Source organism: Trachypithecus francoisi, unplaced genomic scaffold (genome assembly GCF_009764315.1).
Source record: "Trachypithecus francoisi isolate TF-2019V2 unplaced genomic scaffold, Tfra_2.0 Lachesis_group3, whole genome shotgun sequence".
Lineage (NCBI taxonomy): Eukaryota > Metazoa > Chordata > Mammalia > Primates > Cercopithecidae > Trachypithecus > Trachypithecus francoisi.
This window is the reverse complement of record NW_022681468.1, coordinates 4,358,494-4,377,745: the sequence shown is the minus strand read 5'-3', so window position 1 is coordinate 4,377,745 and position 19,252 is coordinate 4,358,494. Positions and strand designations below refer to the sequence as shown.

At 50.9% G+C, this 19,252-nt stretch overlaps 1 protein-coding gene across 3 annotated transcripts in view; it reads left to right on the top strand.

Moving 5' to 3' along the window:
* The window catches only part of ZNF839 (zinc finger protein 839), a 28,979-nt gene extending 15,665 nt beyond the window's left edge, over positions 1–13,314 (top strand). For all 3 annotated transcript variants that reach the window (XM_033191230.1, XM_033191231.1, XM_033191229.1), the window contains 6 exons: positions 3,974–4,066; positions 5,107–5,256; positions 8,780–8,917; positions 9,060–9,189; positions 11,627–12,354; positions 12,671–13,314. In XM_033191230.1, coding sequence (XP_033047121.1) covers positions 3,974–4,066; positions 5,107–5,256; positions 8,780–8,917; positions 9,060–9,189; positions 11,627–12,354; positions 12,671–12,859 — 1,428 coding nt within the window. In that variant the 3' untranslated portion in view covers positions 12,860–13,314. The remainder of the gene's footprint in view (positions 1–3,973; positions 4,067–5,106; positions 5,257–8,779; positions 8,918–9,059; positions 9,190–11,626; positions 12,355–12,670) is intronic.
* The last annotated feature ends 5,938 nt before the right edge of the window (positions 13,315–19,252 follow it).

The following is a 19,252-nucleotide window of genomic DNA, read 5'->3' as shown; positions in this document are numbered from 1 at the left end:
TTCTTCCTTAGCCTCCTGGGTAGCTTGGATTACAGGCGCCTGCCAACCACACCTGGCTAATTTTTGTATTTTTAGTAGAAATAGGGTTTTACCATTGTTGGTCAGGCTGGTCTCAAACTCCTGACCTTGTGATCTGCCCGCCTCGGCCTCCCAAAGTGCTGGGATTACAGACGTGAGCCACCGTGCCCGGCCTTCAGAACCATTCTTAACTTACAGATGATAATTTCTCCAGAAATGGATATTAATTTATACATTTACTGGGTGTCCATCAATTATTAGTCCCTGTTCTAGGGATGGAGGGGACAGTGTGTACCAGATAGACAGGGCCCTGCTCTTGGGGGAGAAAGAGGACAGTGAAACCAGTCACCTGACAAAACTGTCAGTTGAGGCTGGGTGCAGTGGCTCACGCCTATAATCCCAGCACTTTGGGAGGCCAAGGCAGGCAGATCACCCGAGGTCAGGAGTTCGAGACCAGCCTGGACAACATGGTGAAACCCCTTACCTACTAAAAATACAAAAATTAGCTGGGCGTGGTGGCAGGTGCCTGTCATCCCAGCCACTCAGGAAGCTGAGGCAGGAGAATCGCTTGAACCCAGGAGGCGGAGGTTGCAGTGAGCCGAGATCATGCCATTGCACTCCAGCCTGGGAGACAAGGACGAGATTTCATCTCAAAAAAAAAAAAAAAAAGAAAGAAAACTGTCGTTTGAACCTGAGTGTTAAGCAGAAAATTGCAGAGTTTCCCTGTCTCCTGTTATTAAGCTCCTACAGAATTTAGGTCAGGCCACGGCAAGGTAATATCCCATATTCTCACCTTCTTCCACTTCCTGTGGAGTTGAAAGTCAGCTGGTCACTTCTTTCAAAGGGTTTTGGAAAGTCTTAATTAAACATTTTTGTCTTACAATGAAAATATTTTTCTGTAACTTTTCTGCTTGTTTTGCAAGCATCTGTGGCCCTTCCAGCCCTTTGTAGCTCCTACTCAATCTCTCGCTCTCTCCTTAAATGCCAATCTTTTTTTTATTTTTATTTTTTTTTTTGAGAGAGGGTCTTGTTTTGTCACCCAGGAGTGCAGTGGCTCAATCATAGCTCACTGCAGCCTCCACCTCCCAGGCTCAATTGATCTTCCTGCATCAGCCTCCTGAGTAGCTGGGCCCACAGGCACACACCACCACACCCAGCTAATTTTTTATTTTTTTTTAGAGACAGGGTCTCATTATGTTGTCCAAGCTGGTCTCGAACTCCTAGCCTGAAGCAGTCCTCCTGGCTTGGCCTCCCAAATTGCAGGGATTACAGGTGTGAGCCACTGCGTCTGGCCTTCTAAGCACTGATCTTGTGACCTCCCTGGACCTCAGAAGACTTCCTATTTCTAGGACTTCCTCAGCTTCCCCCTCAATGTATTGCTTCCCTGGGAATCTCACCATCCTCCTGGTTTCCCAGGCCCCCTTCCCTCTGCAGACTCCCACGCTTCCTCCTGGTTTCCCAGGCCCCTTCCCTCTGCAGACTCCCACGCTTCCTCCTGGTTTCCCAGGCCCCCTTCCCTCTGCAGACTCCCACGCTTCCTCCTGGTTTCCCAGGCCCCCTTCCCTCTGCAGACTCCCACGCTTCCTCCTGGTTTCCCAGGCCCCTTCCCTCTGCAGACTCCCACGCTTCTCCTGGTTTCCCAGGCCTTCCTCTGCAGACTCCCACGCTCCTCCTGGTTTCCCAGCCCCCTTCCCTCTGCAGACTCCCACGCTTCCTCCTGGTTTCCCAGGCCCCCTTCCTCTGCAGACTCCCACGCTTCCTCCTGGTTTCCCAGGCCCCCTTCCCTCTGCAGACTCCCACGCTTCCTCCTGGTTTCCCAGGCCCCCTTCCCTCTGCAGACTCCCACGCTTCCTCCTGGTTTCCCAGGCCCCCTTCCCTCTGCAGACTCCCACGCTTCCTCCTGGTTTCCCAGGCCCCCTTCCCTCTGCAGACTCCCACGCTTCCTCCTGGTTTCCCAGGCCCCCTTCCCTCTGCAGACTCCCACGCTTCCTCCTGGTTTCCCAGGCCCCCTTCCCTCTGCAGACTCCCACGCTTCCTCCTGGTTTCCCAGGCCCCCTTCCCTCTGCAGACTCCCACGCTTCCTCCTGGTTTCCCAGGCCCCCTTCCCTCTGCAGACTCCCACGCTTCCTCCTGGTTTCCCAGCCCCCTTCCCTCTGCAGACTCCCACGCTTCCTCCTGGTTTCCCAGGCCCCCTTCCCTCTGCAGACTCCCACGCTTCCTCCTGGTTTCCCAGGCCCCCTTCCCTCTGCAGACTCCCACGCTTCCTCCTGGTTTCCCAGGCCCCCTTCCCTCTGCAGACTCCCACGCTTCCTCCTGGTTTCCCAGGCCCCCTTCCCTCTGCAGACTCCCACGCTTCCTCCTGGTTTCCCAGGCCCCCTTCCCTCTGCAGACTCCCACGCTTCCTCCTGGTTTCCCAGGCCCCTTCCCTCTGCAGACTCCCACGCTTCCTCCTGGTTTCCCAGGCCCCCTTCCCTCTGCAGACTCCCACGCTTCCTCCTGGTTTCCCAGGCCTTCCCTCTGCAGACTCCCACGCTTCCTCCTGGTTCCCAGCCCCCTTCCCTCTGCAGACTCCCACGCTTCCTCCTGGTTTCCCAGCCCCCTTCCCTCTGCAGACTCCCACGCTTCCTCCTGGTTTCCCAGGCCTTCCCTCTGCAGACTCCCACGCTTCCTCCTGGTTTCCCAGGCCTCCTTCCCTCTGCAGACTCCCACGCTTCCTCCTGGTTTCCCAGGCCTTCCCTCTGCAGACTCCCACGCTTCCTCCTGGTTTCCCAGGCCCTCTTCCCTCTGCAGATTCCCACGCTTCCTGTTCAGACCTCTCTCTGGTGCCTCAGATCTCTTCATTGAAACATCTCCGGCCGGGCGCGGTGGCTCAAGCCTGTAATCCCAGCACTTTGGGAGGCCGAGATGGGTGGATCACGAGGTCAGGAGATCGAGACCATCCTGGTCTACACGGTGAAACCCCGTCTCTACTAAAAATACAAAAAACTAGCCGGGCGAGGTGGCGGGCGCCTGTAGTCCCAGCTACTCGGGAGGCTGAGGCAGGAGAATGGCGTAAACCCGGGAGGCGGAGCTTGCAGTGAGCTGAGATCTGGCCACTGCACTCCAGTCCGGGCGACAGAGCAAGACTCCACCTCAAAAAAAAAAAAAAAAAAAAGAAACATCTCCACCTGGCTGTCCTGTGAACCCCTCTGCCTTTCATGTCTGAGCAGAGCAGAGCCCACGGGCTGGCTTCCTGTCCACCCCTGCATTGTCAGGGGCCACTTCGCCTACCCCAGGCTCAAGCTGGGAACCCAGAGCCATTCTTGACTTTCTCCTTCACTCACTGCTCCCCATGTCCTGTGGTCGCTAAGCCTGGAGGACTGTGCCCTCCCCTCCTATCCCTGCACTGCCACCCACATCCCTGTTCTTACCCGAGTCCTCCTCTTTTCCTGCCTGTACTTTGGGGGTAGTCTTGACTGCCTGCCAGGCTTCCAGCCCTGCCCCATCCTCTGCACCACCACCCGAGGCACCAGCCTAAAACCTCCCTCCACAACTGCTTGGAGAAGGGAATCCAAACCCCTTGGCCCCTCTCAGCCTGGGCCTGGGTTGCCTTTCAGCCCCTCTGACCTGTCTGTTTCCAGGCACCGCCTCCAGCTGTGCTGTCCCCTCACCTGCGGCACAGCCTAGGTGAGTCCCGGAGGGCAGGATACACATCTCCTTATCACCGTGTCCTTATTCCAGGGCCTGTGCCCAGGACAGTGCCCAGAGCTTGTCGTGGGGAACCCAGAATGGATCATAGTACTTCATTAAGGAGCAAAAAAGTGAAATAGTTAATAAAGCAGAATATTTAGAGTTACTTGGTGACTGAAAATTTTGTAGAACTTTCTGTTTTTTATGTTGTATGTTGCACCAACTTGTTGGCTATTGGGAAATTCTTGTGGGACATTCAAAGGCATGAAATGCTTTCCCTTGGTAGTTCCTCCAGCAGTGTGACCCGGAGGATCTGGTGGAATTGGCTCTACCTCAACTGGCTCAGGTTGTGACAGTGTATGAGTTTCTTCTGATGAAGGTGAGTACTCTTAGTGTTTCTAAATATAGCGGGATGATTAGAAGTTATTTAGATATAATATTATTTATTACTTATTTTTCAATAGCCTGCATAGTTGTTTAATTTTATTTTTGAGGCAGGGTCTTGCTCTGTCGCCCAGCTGGAGTGCAGTGGCGCCATCATAGCTCACTGCAGCCTCAAACTGCTGGGCTCAAGCAGTCCTCCCACCTCAGCCTGTGTGCCTGAGCTGGGACCACAGGCACACACCATCATACCCGGCTAATTTTTAATTTATTTAAAAAAATGTTTTTGTAGAGATGGGGTCTAGCTTTGTTGCCCAGGCTGGTCTCAAACTCCTGGCCTCAGGTAATCCTCCTACCTTGGCCTCCCATGGAGATGGGATTATAGGTGTGAGCCACCGTGCCCAGCTCATAGTAATTTTGGAAAGAGCCTGGCCATTTGGAATTGTTTTCCTTTTCCAGGACAGCTGAAGTGAGCCTGTTGGTCACACACCGTGCCTGGTGTGGGGGCTGCTGCCTGGGTAGTTGGGTGCCTCAGGCAGGTGCCCGTCCACTCCCTTGACTTTTAACTTGGCACGGGAGGGATGGAAGTGGCAGCCACAAATGACGGCCATCCTGGGCTCTCCTGGAGCCCACTCACCCCAGCTGGCCTCTTCTGCCCGAGGCTCTGCTCCCTCTGAGCCCACTCAGGCTACAGCCCAGGCTGCCTGTGCCCCACACTCCCTCCGGAGCTGACAGCCCAGCCAAGGCTCAGGGCCTTTCTGCCCTCCTTTCCCACCCTGTCCCGGAGCTCACCCGTGCCCTACGTGGCCCCAACCCAAGGCTCGTTTGTTTCTTGGCCTGCTTCTCCCATGCCCATCCTGGCTTCCCTACGCCATGCAGGGCACACAGTAGGTGCTCACTGGGGACTGAAGGAAGCGTACACCACTGAGTGGCTGCTGAGGGGGTAAGGAACCGAAACTTTGTTTAGATTTTCTTCTGTATTTTCCATATCAGTGCCTCGAGTTTAAACTCTTTTTTTTGGTCTTTATCTTCACTAAGGTTGGAAAAGATCATCTAGCAAAGCCCTTTTTCCCAGCTATATATAAGGAATTTGAAGAGTTGCATCAGATGGTTAAGAAAATGTGCCAAGATTACCTCAGTAGTTCTGGTCTGTGTTCCCAGGAGACCCTGGAAATAAACAATGATAAGGTAACAATCTCCCATGGCAGAAAGAGTTTTGCTCGTAGAGTTAGCCAAAAGAAAGAAGGGCCAGGTGCAGTGGCTTATGCTTGTAGTCCCAGCACTTTGGGAGGCTGAGGCGGGTGGATCATTTGAGGTTAGAGTTCAAGACCAGCCTGGCCAACATGACAAAACTCAGTCTCTACTAAAAATACAAAAATTAGCTGGGCGTGGTGGCACATGCCTCTAATTTCAGTTATTTGGGAAGCTGAGGCACAAGAATCATTTGAACCTAGGAGGTGGAGGTTGCAGTGACCAAGTAACTCTAAACATTCTGCTTTATTAACTATTTCACTTTTTTACTCCTTAATGAGATTGCACCATTGCACTCCAGCCTGGTTGACAGAGTGAGACTGTCTCCAAAAAAAAAAAAAAACCACAAAAAACTTCACGTATGAAGGAGAATGTTTTTAGTAATAACATTTTCCTGTTCTACCTCATTTTGGTTTTTCCCATCAAGTGAATTTTTTTTTCTTTTTGTTTTTTTTTAGGAGATAGAGTCTTGCTCTGTCGCCCAGGCTGGAGTGCAGTGGTGCGATCTCAGCTCACTGTAACCTCTGCCTCCCAGGTGCAAGCAATTCTCCTGCCTCTGCCTCCTGAGTAGCTGGGATTAGAGGCGCACAACACCACGTCTGGCTGATTTATTGTATTTTAGTAGAGACAGGGTTTCACCATGTTGCCCAGGCTGGTCTCGAACTCCTGAGCTCAGGCAGTCTGCCTGCTTCGGCCTCCCAAAGTGCTAGGATTACAGGTGTGAGCCACGGCACCTGGCCCCCAACTTTTTTTCTTAAACTAATAAATGCTGTTCCAGAAAACCCAAAAATGAAGATAAGCTAAAAGAAAATGGAAAACACCATAATCTTCCCACTCACTGATGATCAGAGTTAAAACCTCAGGTATCATTTTCTTCTTTGTTTTGTTTTGAGACAGGGTTTCCCTCTGTCTCCCAGACTGGAGTGCAGTGGCACAATCACAGCTCACCGCAGCCTCAACCTCCTGGTCCTAATCATTCCTCCCACATAAGCCTCCTGAGTAGCTGGGACTACAGCCGTGTGTCGCCATGCCCAGCTAATTTTTAAATTTTTCATAGAGATGGAGTATTGCTATGTTGTCCACTCTGGTCTTGAACTTTAGGGCTCAAGTGATCCTCCCTTCTTGGCCTCCCAAAGTGCTGAGATTACAGGCATGAACCGCCACACTCAACCCTGTTGTCTTCCTTACGTGGGTTTTTGGGGATGGATTATATAGGGGCTATTTTTTGTTTTTTTTTGAGACGGAGTCTCGCTCTGTCGCCCAGGCTGGAGTGCAGTGGTGTGATCTTGGCTCACTGCAAGCTCTGCCTCCCAGATTCACATCATTCTCCTGTCTTAGCCTCCCAAGTAGCTGGGACTACAGGCGCCTGCCACCACGCCCAGCTAATTTTTTTTTTTTTTTTGTATTTTTAGTAGAGATGGGGTTTCACCGTTAGCCAGGATGGTCTTGATCTCCTGACCTTGTGATCCACCCGCCTCGGCCTCCCAAAGTGCTAGGATTACAGGCGTGAGCCACCGCATCCAGCCAGGGGCCATTCATTTTTGTTTGTGGTTGTTCCAACACAATTCTCATTTCAATGTCATTGTTATTATCAAATTGCCTTTAGCTACATTGGACTGTTTTGGGTGTTTTTTGTTGTTTTGAGACAGAGTCTTGCTGTCACCCAGGCTGGAGTACAATGGTGCCATCTTGGCTCAATGCAGCCTCTGCCTCCCGAGTTCAAGCGATTCTCCCACCTCAGCCTCCCGAGTATCTGGGACTACAGGTGTGCACCACCACGCCCAGCTAATTTTTGCCTGGCCAAAAGCCCTTTCACTCACTGTCCCTCTTTCTTCAACTTCTGTTATCCAAGACCCTCTACAGAATCATAGTGAGGGGGAGAGGAGTGCAGTTTCCCATCCGGAAGGCGATATGTTTTGCTGACCCACGGATCTGGAAACTTTCGTGGGGCAGGGGCGACCAAGCGGTGCCACCTCTGCGGTATTTTGTATTTTTTAGTAGAGATAGGGTTTCACTGTATTGGCCAGGCTGGTCTCGAACTCCTGACCTCAAGTGATCTGCCTGCCTCAGCCTTCCAAAGTGCTGGGATTACAGGCGTGAGCCATCATGCCCTGCCTTATATTCTTACATTATATAGCACAAAAATGTAAAAGGTTTTTGCTAAGCCTCATGTGGATGCCCTGCACAGCAGTCACCTGTGTGTTTTTTAAACATGATACCCACTTGCTAAACTCAGAGAGCAAGTGTGGGTATCATCCTGCCATGACGCAGAACTGGCCACACACACACTGTGCATGCCCTACAGAATCTGGCTTTTTGAGCAGCTCAGACTGTGCCATCACCTCTTGGGAGCATGACAGTGGCTCAGTTTGTGAGGGGACACCGCCCAGGTTCGTCTGTGCAGAACCCACATGGCCTGTTTTCTCCTTTAGCCTTGTTCTGCTGCCCTTCCTGCTGTGCCCACCCCCATCTTGTGCTCTGTGGGGTTCTCTTTATAACGTCCATGTATAAATGATAACACCTGTCTCTTAACACCTTCACATCTGGTGTTTCACATAGGCATTGCATATGGAGTCAGATCTGATCTTCACAAAAGACCTTCCAGGCAGCTGTAATCTCTTGTCTGGATAAGTCAGGGAGATGGACAAGGGAGACTCAGGAGATGGTGGCTCACCAAGATCACCCAGGCCATGGGCAGAGAAGCTGGGAACCAGCTCAGGCCCCCAGACCCATGACTTTTTACCAGCTGGGAAGGGAGATCTGGATGTGGGATAGGCAGGATCGTTCTTCTGAAGAGACCAGTGAGAATTCAGTAAAGGAGGGACAGTGGGAAAGAAAGTTACCATGGTATCAGCTAACATTATTAAGCTTGTGATAGCATTAAAGAGACTGTTTTAAATTGTTTGTAAAGACTGTTCTGGGCTGAGCACAGTGGCTCATGCCCATAATCCCAACACTTTGGGAGGCTGAAGCGGGTGGATCACTTGAGGCCAGGAGTTCGAGACCAGCCTGGCCAACATGGTGAAACCCTGTCTCTACTAAAAATACAAAAATGAGCCAGGCATGGTGGTGCGTGCCTGTAATCCCAGTACTCAGGAGGCTGAAGCAGGAGAATCACTTGAATCCGGGAGGCGGAGATTGCGATGAGCCAAGATCATGCCACTGCACTCCAGCCTGAGCGACAGAGCAAGACTCTGTCTCAGAAAAAAAAAGATTGGTCTCCTCCTCTAAATTGTGCTCACATAGAACCTTCTAGTTTTGATAATGATCCATTTTTATCATCAGCTAGTCCATCTAACATTATATTGACCTTCATCTTTCTCATTGTTGAGATGGCACCTCACAGTACAAATTCACAGGATTTAATTCTGTGAAGTCGTTTAATTCTTGCGTGTGAATGTACTTCTAGGGGTGTGTGCTGTTTGGGTGAAGTTTATTCTCTTGGCCCATTTCTTTTCAGGTTGCCGAGTCATTAGGAATCACAGAATTCCTGAGGAAGAAAGAAATACACCCAGACAACCTTGGACCCGAGTGCCCCATCCGGGAGATGGATGGGGAGCAGCCAGAGGGAGCCGGCAGCGAGAAGAGGGAACATGAGGTGGGCATGGCTGAAGTGGGTGCCAGGTGACTCTGTGCACAGTGAATTACTGGGGTTTGGCTTCTTCCATTCACACCAGGAAGAGGAGGTACAGGTTTGCCTGTTTCTTCCTCTTCTAGCTGATTGGGTCTTCTCTTCATAGGCTGCGGAGGAGGGACTGGCCTCGGTGAAAAGGCCCAGAAGAGAAGCCCTGCCCAATGACACCACTGAATCTCTTGCTGCTAACAGCAGAGGCCTGGAGAAGCCCAGGCCCTTGCATGCTTTGGCCGCTGGTGAGGGTAAAACACTGTTTGTGGGGTGTATCCATGGCCTGGCAGCCCTGCTGGCATGCACAGATGTGCCCAGGATTGCCACTTTTCAGGTTGGGTGACCTGTGCTGGATTTAGGGGGACCCTCCGGTTTCTCAAGTTGCATTCCAGCCTCCCAGTGTTCTATCATTCCAGATTCGTTCCCTGCGAGTCTTGAGGTCTTCAGGGTTTTTTTTTTTTTTTTTTTTTTTTGAGACGGAGTCTTGCTCTGCCACCCAGGCTGGAGTGCAGTGGCCGGCTCTCAGCTCACTGCAAGCTCCGCCTCCCGGGTTCACGCCATTCTCCTGTCTCAGCCTCCCGAGTAGCTGGGACTTACAGGCGCCCGCCTCGTCGCCCGGCTAGTTTTTTGTATTTTTTAGTAGAGACGGGGTTTCACCGTATTAGCCAGGATGGTCTTGATCTCCTGACCTCGTGATCCGCCCGTCTCGGGCTCCCAAAGTGCGGGGATGACAGGCTTGAGCCACCGCGCCCGGCCGAGGTCTTCAGGGTTTTCTAGAGTGCCTTGTTAAAATGGAGAGTCACAGGCCGGGTACAGTGGCTCGCGCCTATAATCCCGCACTTTGGGAGGCCGAAGCGGGTGGATCACCTGACGTCAGGAGTTCGAGACCAGCCTGGCTAACATGGCAAAACCCTGTCTCTACTGAAAATACAAAAAAACTAGCTGGGCATGGTGGTGTGTGCCTGTAATCCCAGCTACTCCGGAGGCTGAGACATGAGAATCGCTTGAACCCGGGAGGCAGGAGGTTGCAGTGAGCTGAGATCGCACCACTGCACTCCAGCCTGGGTGACAGAGTGAGACTCTGTCTCAAAGGAAAAAAACAAGAGAGCCACCAAGTGGCTATACCAGGAGGGTCCTGAGAGGTGGTTAGGCCGAGATGGGAACCAAGGACACATCCATCTATGGCTTGACTTTCATGAGCCTTCGCTGTACATGCCAGCTGAGATTTAACATTTGAAAAAAGACAGGGTCTGGTTATTATTCTGGCTTTAGCCAGAACCTACCAACTAGGCACTTAAAAAATTATATATATTTTTATGTAAATATGTATTTTATATATATATGCATTTATATATATAAATTTTTTTTTTTCCTCCCAGGCTGAAGTGCAGTGGCACAATCTTGGCTCACTGCAACCTTTGCCTCCCGGGTTCAAGCAATTCTCCCACCTCAGCCTCCCCAGTAGCTGGGATTATGGGCACCCACCATCATGCCTGGCTAATTTTTTTTTGTATTTTTGTAGAGATGAGGTTTTACCATTTTAGTCAGGCTGGTCTCAAACTCCTGACCGCAGGTGATCTGCCCACCTCGGCCTCCCAAAGTGCTGGGATTACAGGCGTGAGCCACTGCACTAGAGTTTTTTTTTTTTTTTTTTTGAGACAGAGACTTGCTCTGTCACCCAAGCTGGAGTGCAATGGCGCGATCTCTGCTCACTGCAACCTCTGCCTCCCAGGCTCAAGCAATTCTCCTGCCTCAGCCTCCTGAGTAGCTGGGATTGCAGGTGCCCACCACCACATCCAGCTAATTTTTGTATTTTTAGTAGAGACAGGGTTTCCCCATGTTGGCCAGGCTGGTCTTGAACTCCTGACCTCAAATGATCTGCCCGCCTCAGCGTCCCAAAGTGTTAGGATTACAGACGTGAGCAGCCACCATGCCCAGCCTGATGGTGATTCTTAATTGGGGCATGTGTTGGAATCACCTGGGGAGGTTATTGTGAAATACAGAGCCTGGACCTCTGGGAATTCCAGGTCTGTGGGAAGGGTTGTTGGGAGGATGTGGATGTAAGTATTTGGAAAGGCCTTTTTGGGCAATTCTCCAGCTCACTCTGATGAAGAACCACCGATCATTCATGCAGTGTTGGCATAAAATCACTGTTGCTGGGTGTGGTGGCTCACACCTGTAATCCCAGCACTTTGGGAGGCCGAATTGGGTGGATTACAAGGTGAGGAGTTTGAGACCAGCCTGACCTACATGGTGAAACCCCGTCTCTACTAAAAATACGAAAATTAGCTGGGCATGGTGGTGCACGCCTGTAATCCCAGCTACTCAGGAGGCTAAGGCAGGAGAATCACTTGAACCCAGGAGGTGGAGGTTGCAGCGAGCCGAAATCGTGCCACTGCACTCCAGCCTGGCGGACAGAGCGAGACTCTATCTCAAAAAAAAAAAAAAAAGCACACTGTCGAAGGGCTCTTAGAGCACATTTTCAGTACAAAATCCGTCTTTGTGAGTAGATAACAGGGATGGATTTTTAAAACTTGCTACCAGTCCCAAGGAGCAAGGAGCATCGATGCTTTGACTTCCCTGCAGGGCAGGTGACTTGGCCTCGCTGGTTTTGGATGGTGAGTGCAGTGAGTGGGCCATGACACGGTACACGCATGTTCACCTGTTTCCCAAAATGTTTAGGTTTTGCCCCTCCAGTAAGTGGCACTGTCTCTCCCCATTCTGAAGAAAGCCATACAACGACGGTTTCTGGTGGCGATGGGAGCATGTTCCAGGCGGTCCCGCAGCTTCATGCACTGGCTGACTTAGAAGCCAGGAGTGGGTCTATAGGTGCTGCTGTCTCATCCCAGGATGTCAGTGGGCTGCCTCTTTATGCTCAGTCAGGAGAGTCTAGGAGGCTGACCCAGGCACAGGTGGCAGCATTTCCTGGAGAGAATGCTCTGAAACACTCTTCAGACCAGGATACCCGGGACAGCCTGAGGAGCCCGGGTTTCTGTAGCACCTTGTCATCTGCTGGTGGAGCAGAGTCCCTGCTGCCTGGGAGGCCTGGACATGCAGAGGCAGGACACCTCGGCAAGGTTTGTGACTTCCACTTGAACCACCAGCAGCCCAGCCCCAGCGGCGTCCTGCCTACGGAGGTGGCGGCCCCTCTGCTTGAGAAAATTTGTTCCATGGATAGTGTGGCAGTAAACTGTGCCTGCAGGACTGTGCCCAAGCCAGGGCCTCAGCCTGGCCCACATGGATCACTGTTGACTGAAGGGTGTCTCAGAAGCCTTTCGGGGGACCTGAACCGGTTCCCCTGTGGGATGGAGGTGCACTCTGGCCAGAGAGAACTGGAGAGTGTGGTTGCTGTCGGCGAAGCCATGGCTTTTGAAATTTCCAATGGGAGCCATGAGTTACTGTCTCAGGGACAGAAGCATTTTTTTTTTTTTTTTTTTTTTTTTGAGACGGAGTCTTGCTCTGTCACCCAGGCTGGAGTGCAGTGGCCGGATCTCAGCTCACTGCAAGCTCCGCCTCCCGGGTTTACGCCATTCTCTCGCCTCAGCCTCCCGAGTAGCTGGGACTACAGGCGCCCGCCATCTCGCCCGGCTAATTTTTTGTATATTTTAGTAGAGACGGGGTTTCACCGTGTTAGCCAGGATGGTCTCGATCTCCTGACCTCGTGATCCGCCCGTCTCGGCCTCCCAAAGTGCTGGGATTACAGGCTTGAGCCACCGCGCCCGGCCTCAGAAGCATATTTTTATTCAGACTTCCGATGGGTTTATCTTGTCCCCTCCAGGTACAGTAGTGTCTCGGGAGGACTTTGTCATGGTGACCGATGCCGAGGGGCGTGCCCTGCAGATGGGCCCACCAGAAGGAGTTCCCCTAGAAGCTGTGGAGTCGTTCCTCACCGTGGAGCCAGAGCCCTTACAGTGAAGAGGAGTCAGATCCTAGATTTGTCTGATTTTATCCAGAGAAAGTCTGTGGCAAGCAATGTATATTTTTCTAATGTGAATATTGCCCAGATGAACCTTTTATTTATAAAGAATGTCTTTCTACCCTGCTGTCTACATTTTTTTATGGAGCTTGTCATAACAATAGCAGATGTTGCCTGATCAGGAATCCCTGTGGCGCATCTGACGCTCATGAGTTTTCGTGATGGTGATGAGTGGCGTTGCACTGTCACCTGATGATTGGCCCTGTCCTGTTCCCTTCTCTCCTGGGAGATCTGCTGCTTTTCCACCAGACTTGCTCCATACTAGCAGCTTCTTTTGGGTTCAATTAAGAAAATAAGCCAGTCATTCTGGGCAGCATTTTATTGATAGGAGGGGAAAAAAGTCATTTCTACTTGCATGATTTTTTAAATTAAATTAAATTAAATTAATTAATTTCTTTTCTTTTTTTTTTTTTTTTTGATACGGAGTCTCGCTCTGTCGCCCGGGGCTGGAGTGCAGTGGCCGGATCTCAGCTCACTGCAAGCTCCGCCTCCCGGGTTCACGCCATTCTCCTGCCTCAGCCTCCCGAGTAGCTGGGACTATAGGCGCCCGCCACCTCACCGGGCTAGATTTTTGTATTTTTTAGTAGAGACGGGGTTTCACTGTGTTAGCCAGGATGGTCTCGATCTCCTGACCTCGTGATCCGCCCGTCTCGGCCTCCCAAAGTGCTGGGATGACAGGCTTGAGCCACCGCGCCCGGCCAATTAATTTATTTTCAAGACCAAGTCTCACTCTGTAGCCCACGTTGGAGTGCAGTGGCATGATCTCGGTTCACTGCAACCTCTGCCTCCTGGGCTCAAGCGATCCTCCTGCCTCAGCCTCCTGAGTAGCTGGGACTACAGGTGTGTGCCATGGTGCCTGGCTCTCCTCACATTTTACAGATGAGGAAGGTGAGGCATAAATGATGGGGCGACTTATTTGAGGTCCACAGCAAGATGATGCTCCGGGTAGAAGCCCCGTTCTTTGATGTCCCACTTGGAAAGTCACGGCGCGGCGTAGCTCAGTATTTCCACGGACTGTGTTATGGGGAAGGAAGGGAAGGGCCATTTGTCCACGCATGGAAGAAAGCATTCAAAGGGAGCAGCAGTTCTCTCCTCGCACCTTGCAGAGACAATCAGGAGAGACCCCAAGCAGAGAGCACGCTGCTCAGGGACAGAGCTGGCCTTGCGGCCACGTGTCGCCCCGGGGATGTGCTCTTTCCAGGTCCTGCCCTGGAGGGCGGCTGTATTCTCAGAGAGCCGGCGTTTCCTACAGCCTTACAGTGACCGGGGCATTTCCTACCCTCACTTGATCTCAAAGCCGGGGCCGGTAGGAACAGAAAGGCAGGTTTTCTAGCAGGCTGCAAACAGCCAGCAGGGGAGCAAGCCGCGGCTGCCTGGGAGCGTGGGGTGGTCAGGTCAGGCTGTAGTTGTGTCCTGTAGACTCAAGGCCACTTCTCAGGAGTCCAGAGTCCCATGAAACCACCATGAGTGCCCTCCTGGGATCCTGGAGATGTAGACAGAGCCCTCTTGAGGATCATTCATAACCACTGTCAGGCAATTGACACAACAGGCTGGGTCGAATATGACCGTGGTCTGGATGAGGCCCTGGTAAATATACATTTATTTTCTATCTATAGGACACTAATGAATACCCCAACACATCCTAATTTCACCACTATGTATGTGCTACTGTGAATGGATGGTCAATGTAACTGTGCAGAAAACCACAACAAATAAACCTTTGTTCCACTGGACAGAATTGAAGACACAGGAGGCTCTGAGAGCGGTCTCCTCACGAATCGGCCTCGTGCCTGTTGAGTGCTGCTGTGTGCCAGGCTCGGGACTGATGGCAGTGAGCGGGACTCATGGGCCCTACTCTTTGGGAGCCCTGTGCCTTATCCTCTTCCAGCTTGGCCTTTGCGGAGTTCCCCAATACAGCATAGAGACAGATGTATGCACAGCTTCCATATTACAACCCCCTTCTAATAGACGTAACCTAGGAGGCTGAGGCGGGAGGATCGCTTGAGCCCAGGAGTTCAAGACCAGCCTGGGCAACTCAGTGAGACACCATCTCTACTAAAAATTAAAAAAAATTAGCCCGGCCGGGCGCGGTGGCTCAAGCCTGTAATCCCAGCACTTTGGGAGGCCGAGACGGGCGGATCACGAGGTCAGGAGATCGAGACCATCCTGGCTAACACGGTGAAACCCCGTCTCTACTGAAAAATACAAAAAAACTAGCCGGGCGAGGTGGCGGGCGCCTGTAGTCCCAGCTACTCGGGAGGCTGAGGCAGGAGAATGGCGTGAACCTGGGAGGCGGAGCTTGCAGTGAGCTGAGATCCGGCCACTGCACTCCAGCCTGGGCGACAGAGCAAGACTCCGTCTCAAAAAAAAAAAAAAAAAAAAAAAATTAGCCCAGTGCAGTAGTGCACACCTGTAGAGAAAAAGAAAGAAAAAAAGAAATAGACATAACCTTATTTATGAGAGAATGATAAATGGAAATTTCCTTTTCTCATAAAGAACTTTGTTTTGTATACATAGTACTTTCAAATACTTCAAATACTCAGATTAAGAACAGGCGTGGCCGGGCGCGGTGGCTCATGCCTGTAATCCCAGCACTTTGGGAGGCCGAGGCGGGTGGATCACCAGGTCAGGAGATCGAGACCATCCTGGCTAACATGGTGAAACTCTATTTAAATTTAAAAAATACAAAACAATTAGCCAGGCGCCTGTAGTCCCAGCTACTCAGGCGCCTGTAGTCCCAGCTACTCAGGAGGCTGAGGCAGGAGAATGGCGTGAACCCGGGAGGCGGAGCTTGCAGTGAGCTGAGATCGCCGCTGCACTCCAGCCTGGGTGATCGAGCAAGAGTCCGTCTCAAAAAAAAGAAAAAAAAAGAACAAGCGTGAAGACAGAGCACAGAAGACAGAAGACTGGGGTACAAGGACACCCAAATGACTCCCGGGGTGGCTGGCTGGGGCTTCAATGAGGACACGTGGTTTCAGCATTTGTCATGATCCCTGGCACCTGGTCCATGTTCAGTTATTATTACTTATTACTAAAGGCAAAGAAAGAAAGTTCCCTTGTGTTCCCTGGAAACCATGATGGACCCTGTGGCTGCAACCCTGGTGGGGTACCCCAGTCAGGCACTCGTGGCACTGCAGCCCTGGCACCTCCCAGATGGTCACAGGAGTGGGGAGAGCTGAACCAGCAGGAGAGAAAGGAGCCGGGGCAGAGTGGATCTTACGCCCTCTGAGGCATTTTTTTTTTTTTTTTTCGCGACAGGGTTTCGCTCTGTCACCCAGGCTGCAGTGCAGTGGTGCAATCATGGCTCACTGCAGGCTCAATGTCCCAGGCTCAGGTGATCCTGAGTAGCTGGGACCACAGGCATGCACCATGACACCTGGTTAGTGTTTTGTATTTTTTTGTATTTTTTGTACATGTTGCCCAGGCTGGTCTCAACCTCCTCGTAGGCTCAAGCAAACTGCTTGCCTCGGTCACCAAAGTGCTGGAATTACAGGTGTGAGCCCATAATGACTCATGCCTAGCCAGGTCATATTATTATTATTATTTATTATGTTTTTTTTTTTGAGACAGAGTCTTGCTGCTGCCAGACAGGAGTACAGTGGTGCAATCCCAGCTCACTGCAACCTCTGCCTTTTGGGTTCAAGGGCCTCCTGCCTCAGGCCCCTGAGTAGCTAGGATTACAGGTGCGCACCACCATGCCCGGCTAAATTTTGTATATTTAGTAGAGATGGGGTTTCGCCATGTTGGCCAGGCTGGTCTTGAACTCCTGACCTCCGGTGATCCACCCACCTCGGCCTCCCAAAGTGCTGGAATTACAGGCATGAGCCACTGCGCCCAGCCTAATTTTTGTATTTTTAGTAGAGATGGGATTTCACCATGTTGGCCAGGCTGGTCTCGAACTCCTGACCTCAGGTGATCCACCCACCTCAGCCTCCCAAAGTGCTGGGATTACAGGTGTGAGTCACCACACCCAGCCAAGGTCATACTATTATTGATGACATGCAAATACTGTTTACATCTATGTGTGGTACACTGTGATTACTTTTTAGCTTTTGTATTTACTGAAGTTATAATTTTTTTTTTTTTTTGAGACAGAGTCTTGCCCTGTCGCCCAGACTGTACTGCCATTGTGCAATCTCAGTGCACTGCAACCTCCACCTCCCAGGTTCAAGTGATTCTCCCACCTTGGCCTCCCGAGTAGCTGGGACTACAGGCATGAACCACCACACCCAACTAATTTTTGTATTTTCAGTAGAGCAGAATTTCACCATGTTGGCCAGGCTTGTGTTGAACTCCTGACCTCAGGTGATCCACCTGCTTTTACCTCCCAAAGTGTGGAATTACAGGCATGAGCCACCCGCGCCTGGCCTGAAGTCATAAATTTTAAAGGTTTTTGGGTCATACGGGGTGGCTCACGCCTGTAATTCCAGCACTTTGGGAAGCCAAGACGGGCGGATCACCTGAGGTCAGGAGTTCAAAACCAGTCTGGCCAACATGGTGAAACCCCATCTCTACAAAAATACAAAAATTAGCCGGGTGTGATGGCAGGTGCCTGTAATCCCAGCTACTCAGGAGGCTGAGGTGGAAGAACTGCTTGAACCTGGGAGGCAGAGGTTGCAGTGAGCCGAGATTGCGCCACTGCACTCCAGTCTGGGCGACAGAGCCAGACGCTGTCAAAAAAATTTTTTAAAGGTTTTAAAAAATGTACTTATCATGAATTCCTCCCCCAATGGCTTTTCATACTTAAATTGGCAGGATTTCTGGAGGTGGAGGGCATAACTGTATATAATTCATCCAGTAGGTTCAGCTAGAAGTCCCAAATCAACCTACTTCATTGTTCCTTTCAGATAGAAGTTGCTTGGCAGATTCATCACTTAGGTCTTTTACTTCTGATTGTCCTTAGCAGTATTGATCCTCGGCATGCAGGGGAGGCTGAAGTGGACAACACCATTCCTGTCAAAGGCTGACCACGTGGTCTCCGGACTGCAAGATGCCCGAGTGCCTACTCTGATGATAGTCAATTCTTTTTTTTTTTTTTTTTGACACGGAGTCTCACTCTGTCGCCAGGCTGGAGTGCAGTGGTGCGATCTTGGCTCACTGCATCCTCAGCCTCCCGAGTAGCTGAGACTACAGGTGTGCATCACCACACCAGGCTGATTTTTGTATTTTTACTAGAGACTGGGTTTCACAGTGTTGGCCAGGATGGTCTCAATCTCTTGACCTCATGATCCGCCCGCCTCGGCCTCCCAAAGTGCTGGGATTACAGGCGTGAGCCACTGCGCACGGCTGATAGTCAGATCTTAATAAATATAGCAAAGGCAGAGGAAAGAGAAATCCTAAGAAATGTTGCCTTTAAATGCTTTTGGCTGGGCTCGGTGGCTCACACCTGTAATCCCAGCAGTTGGGGAGGAGGCCAAGGCGGGTGGATCACCTGAGGTCAGTAGTTCAAGACCAGCCTGACCAACATGGTGAAACCCTATCTCACTAAAAATACAATATTAGCTGAGTATGGTGGTGCATGCTTGTAAAAATCAGCCAGGCATGGTGGCAGGTGCCTGTAATCCCAGCTACTTGGGAGGCTGAGAGGGGAGAATCGCTTGAACCTGGGAGGTGGAGGCTGTGGTGAGCCGAGATCGCACCACTGCACTCCAGTCTGGGCAACAAGAGTGAAACTCTGTCTCAAAAAATAAATAAAGTTATAATAATCTTAATAAACTTAGATAAATAGTATTATAGTTAAATACTAAAAGGACACAATTAAAAACTATACTTGGCCAGGTGCAGTGGCTCACACCTATAATCTCAGCACTTTGGGAAGCCGAGGCAGGAGGATCACTTGAGGCCAGGAGTTCAAGGCCAGCCAGGCAACATAGCAAGACCCCCATCTCTAAAAAGTAAAAATAAAAAAATTAGCCAGACATGGTTATGCACACTATAGTCCCAGCTACTTTGGAGGCTAAGGCAGGAGTTTGAGGTTGAGATTACAGGAGCACAGGAGTTTGAGGTTGAGATTACAGTGAGCTACGATCATGCCACTGCATTCTAGCCTGGGCAACAGAACAAGACCCTGTGTCTAAAAACAACAACAACATTATTGCTGGGCTGGGCAGTGCATAACTGTAGTCTCTCAGGAGACTGAGAAGGGAGGATCACTTGACCTCAGGAGTTTGGCACTATCTGGGCCACATGGTAAGATCCTATCTCTTAAAAAAAAACTAAAACTGCTATTTATTAAGTATCACTATATACACAGTCTCACCGAATAGAAACAGTTTGCGATCAGAGAACTTACAAAAAGGCAAACACAGATGTAGAACCATGTAACAAGTAAT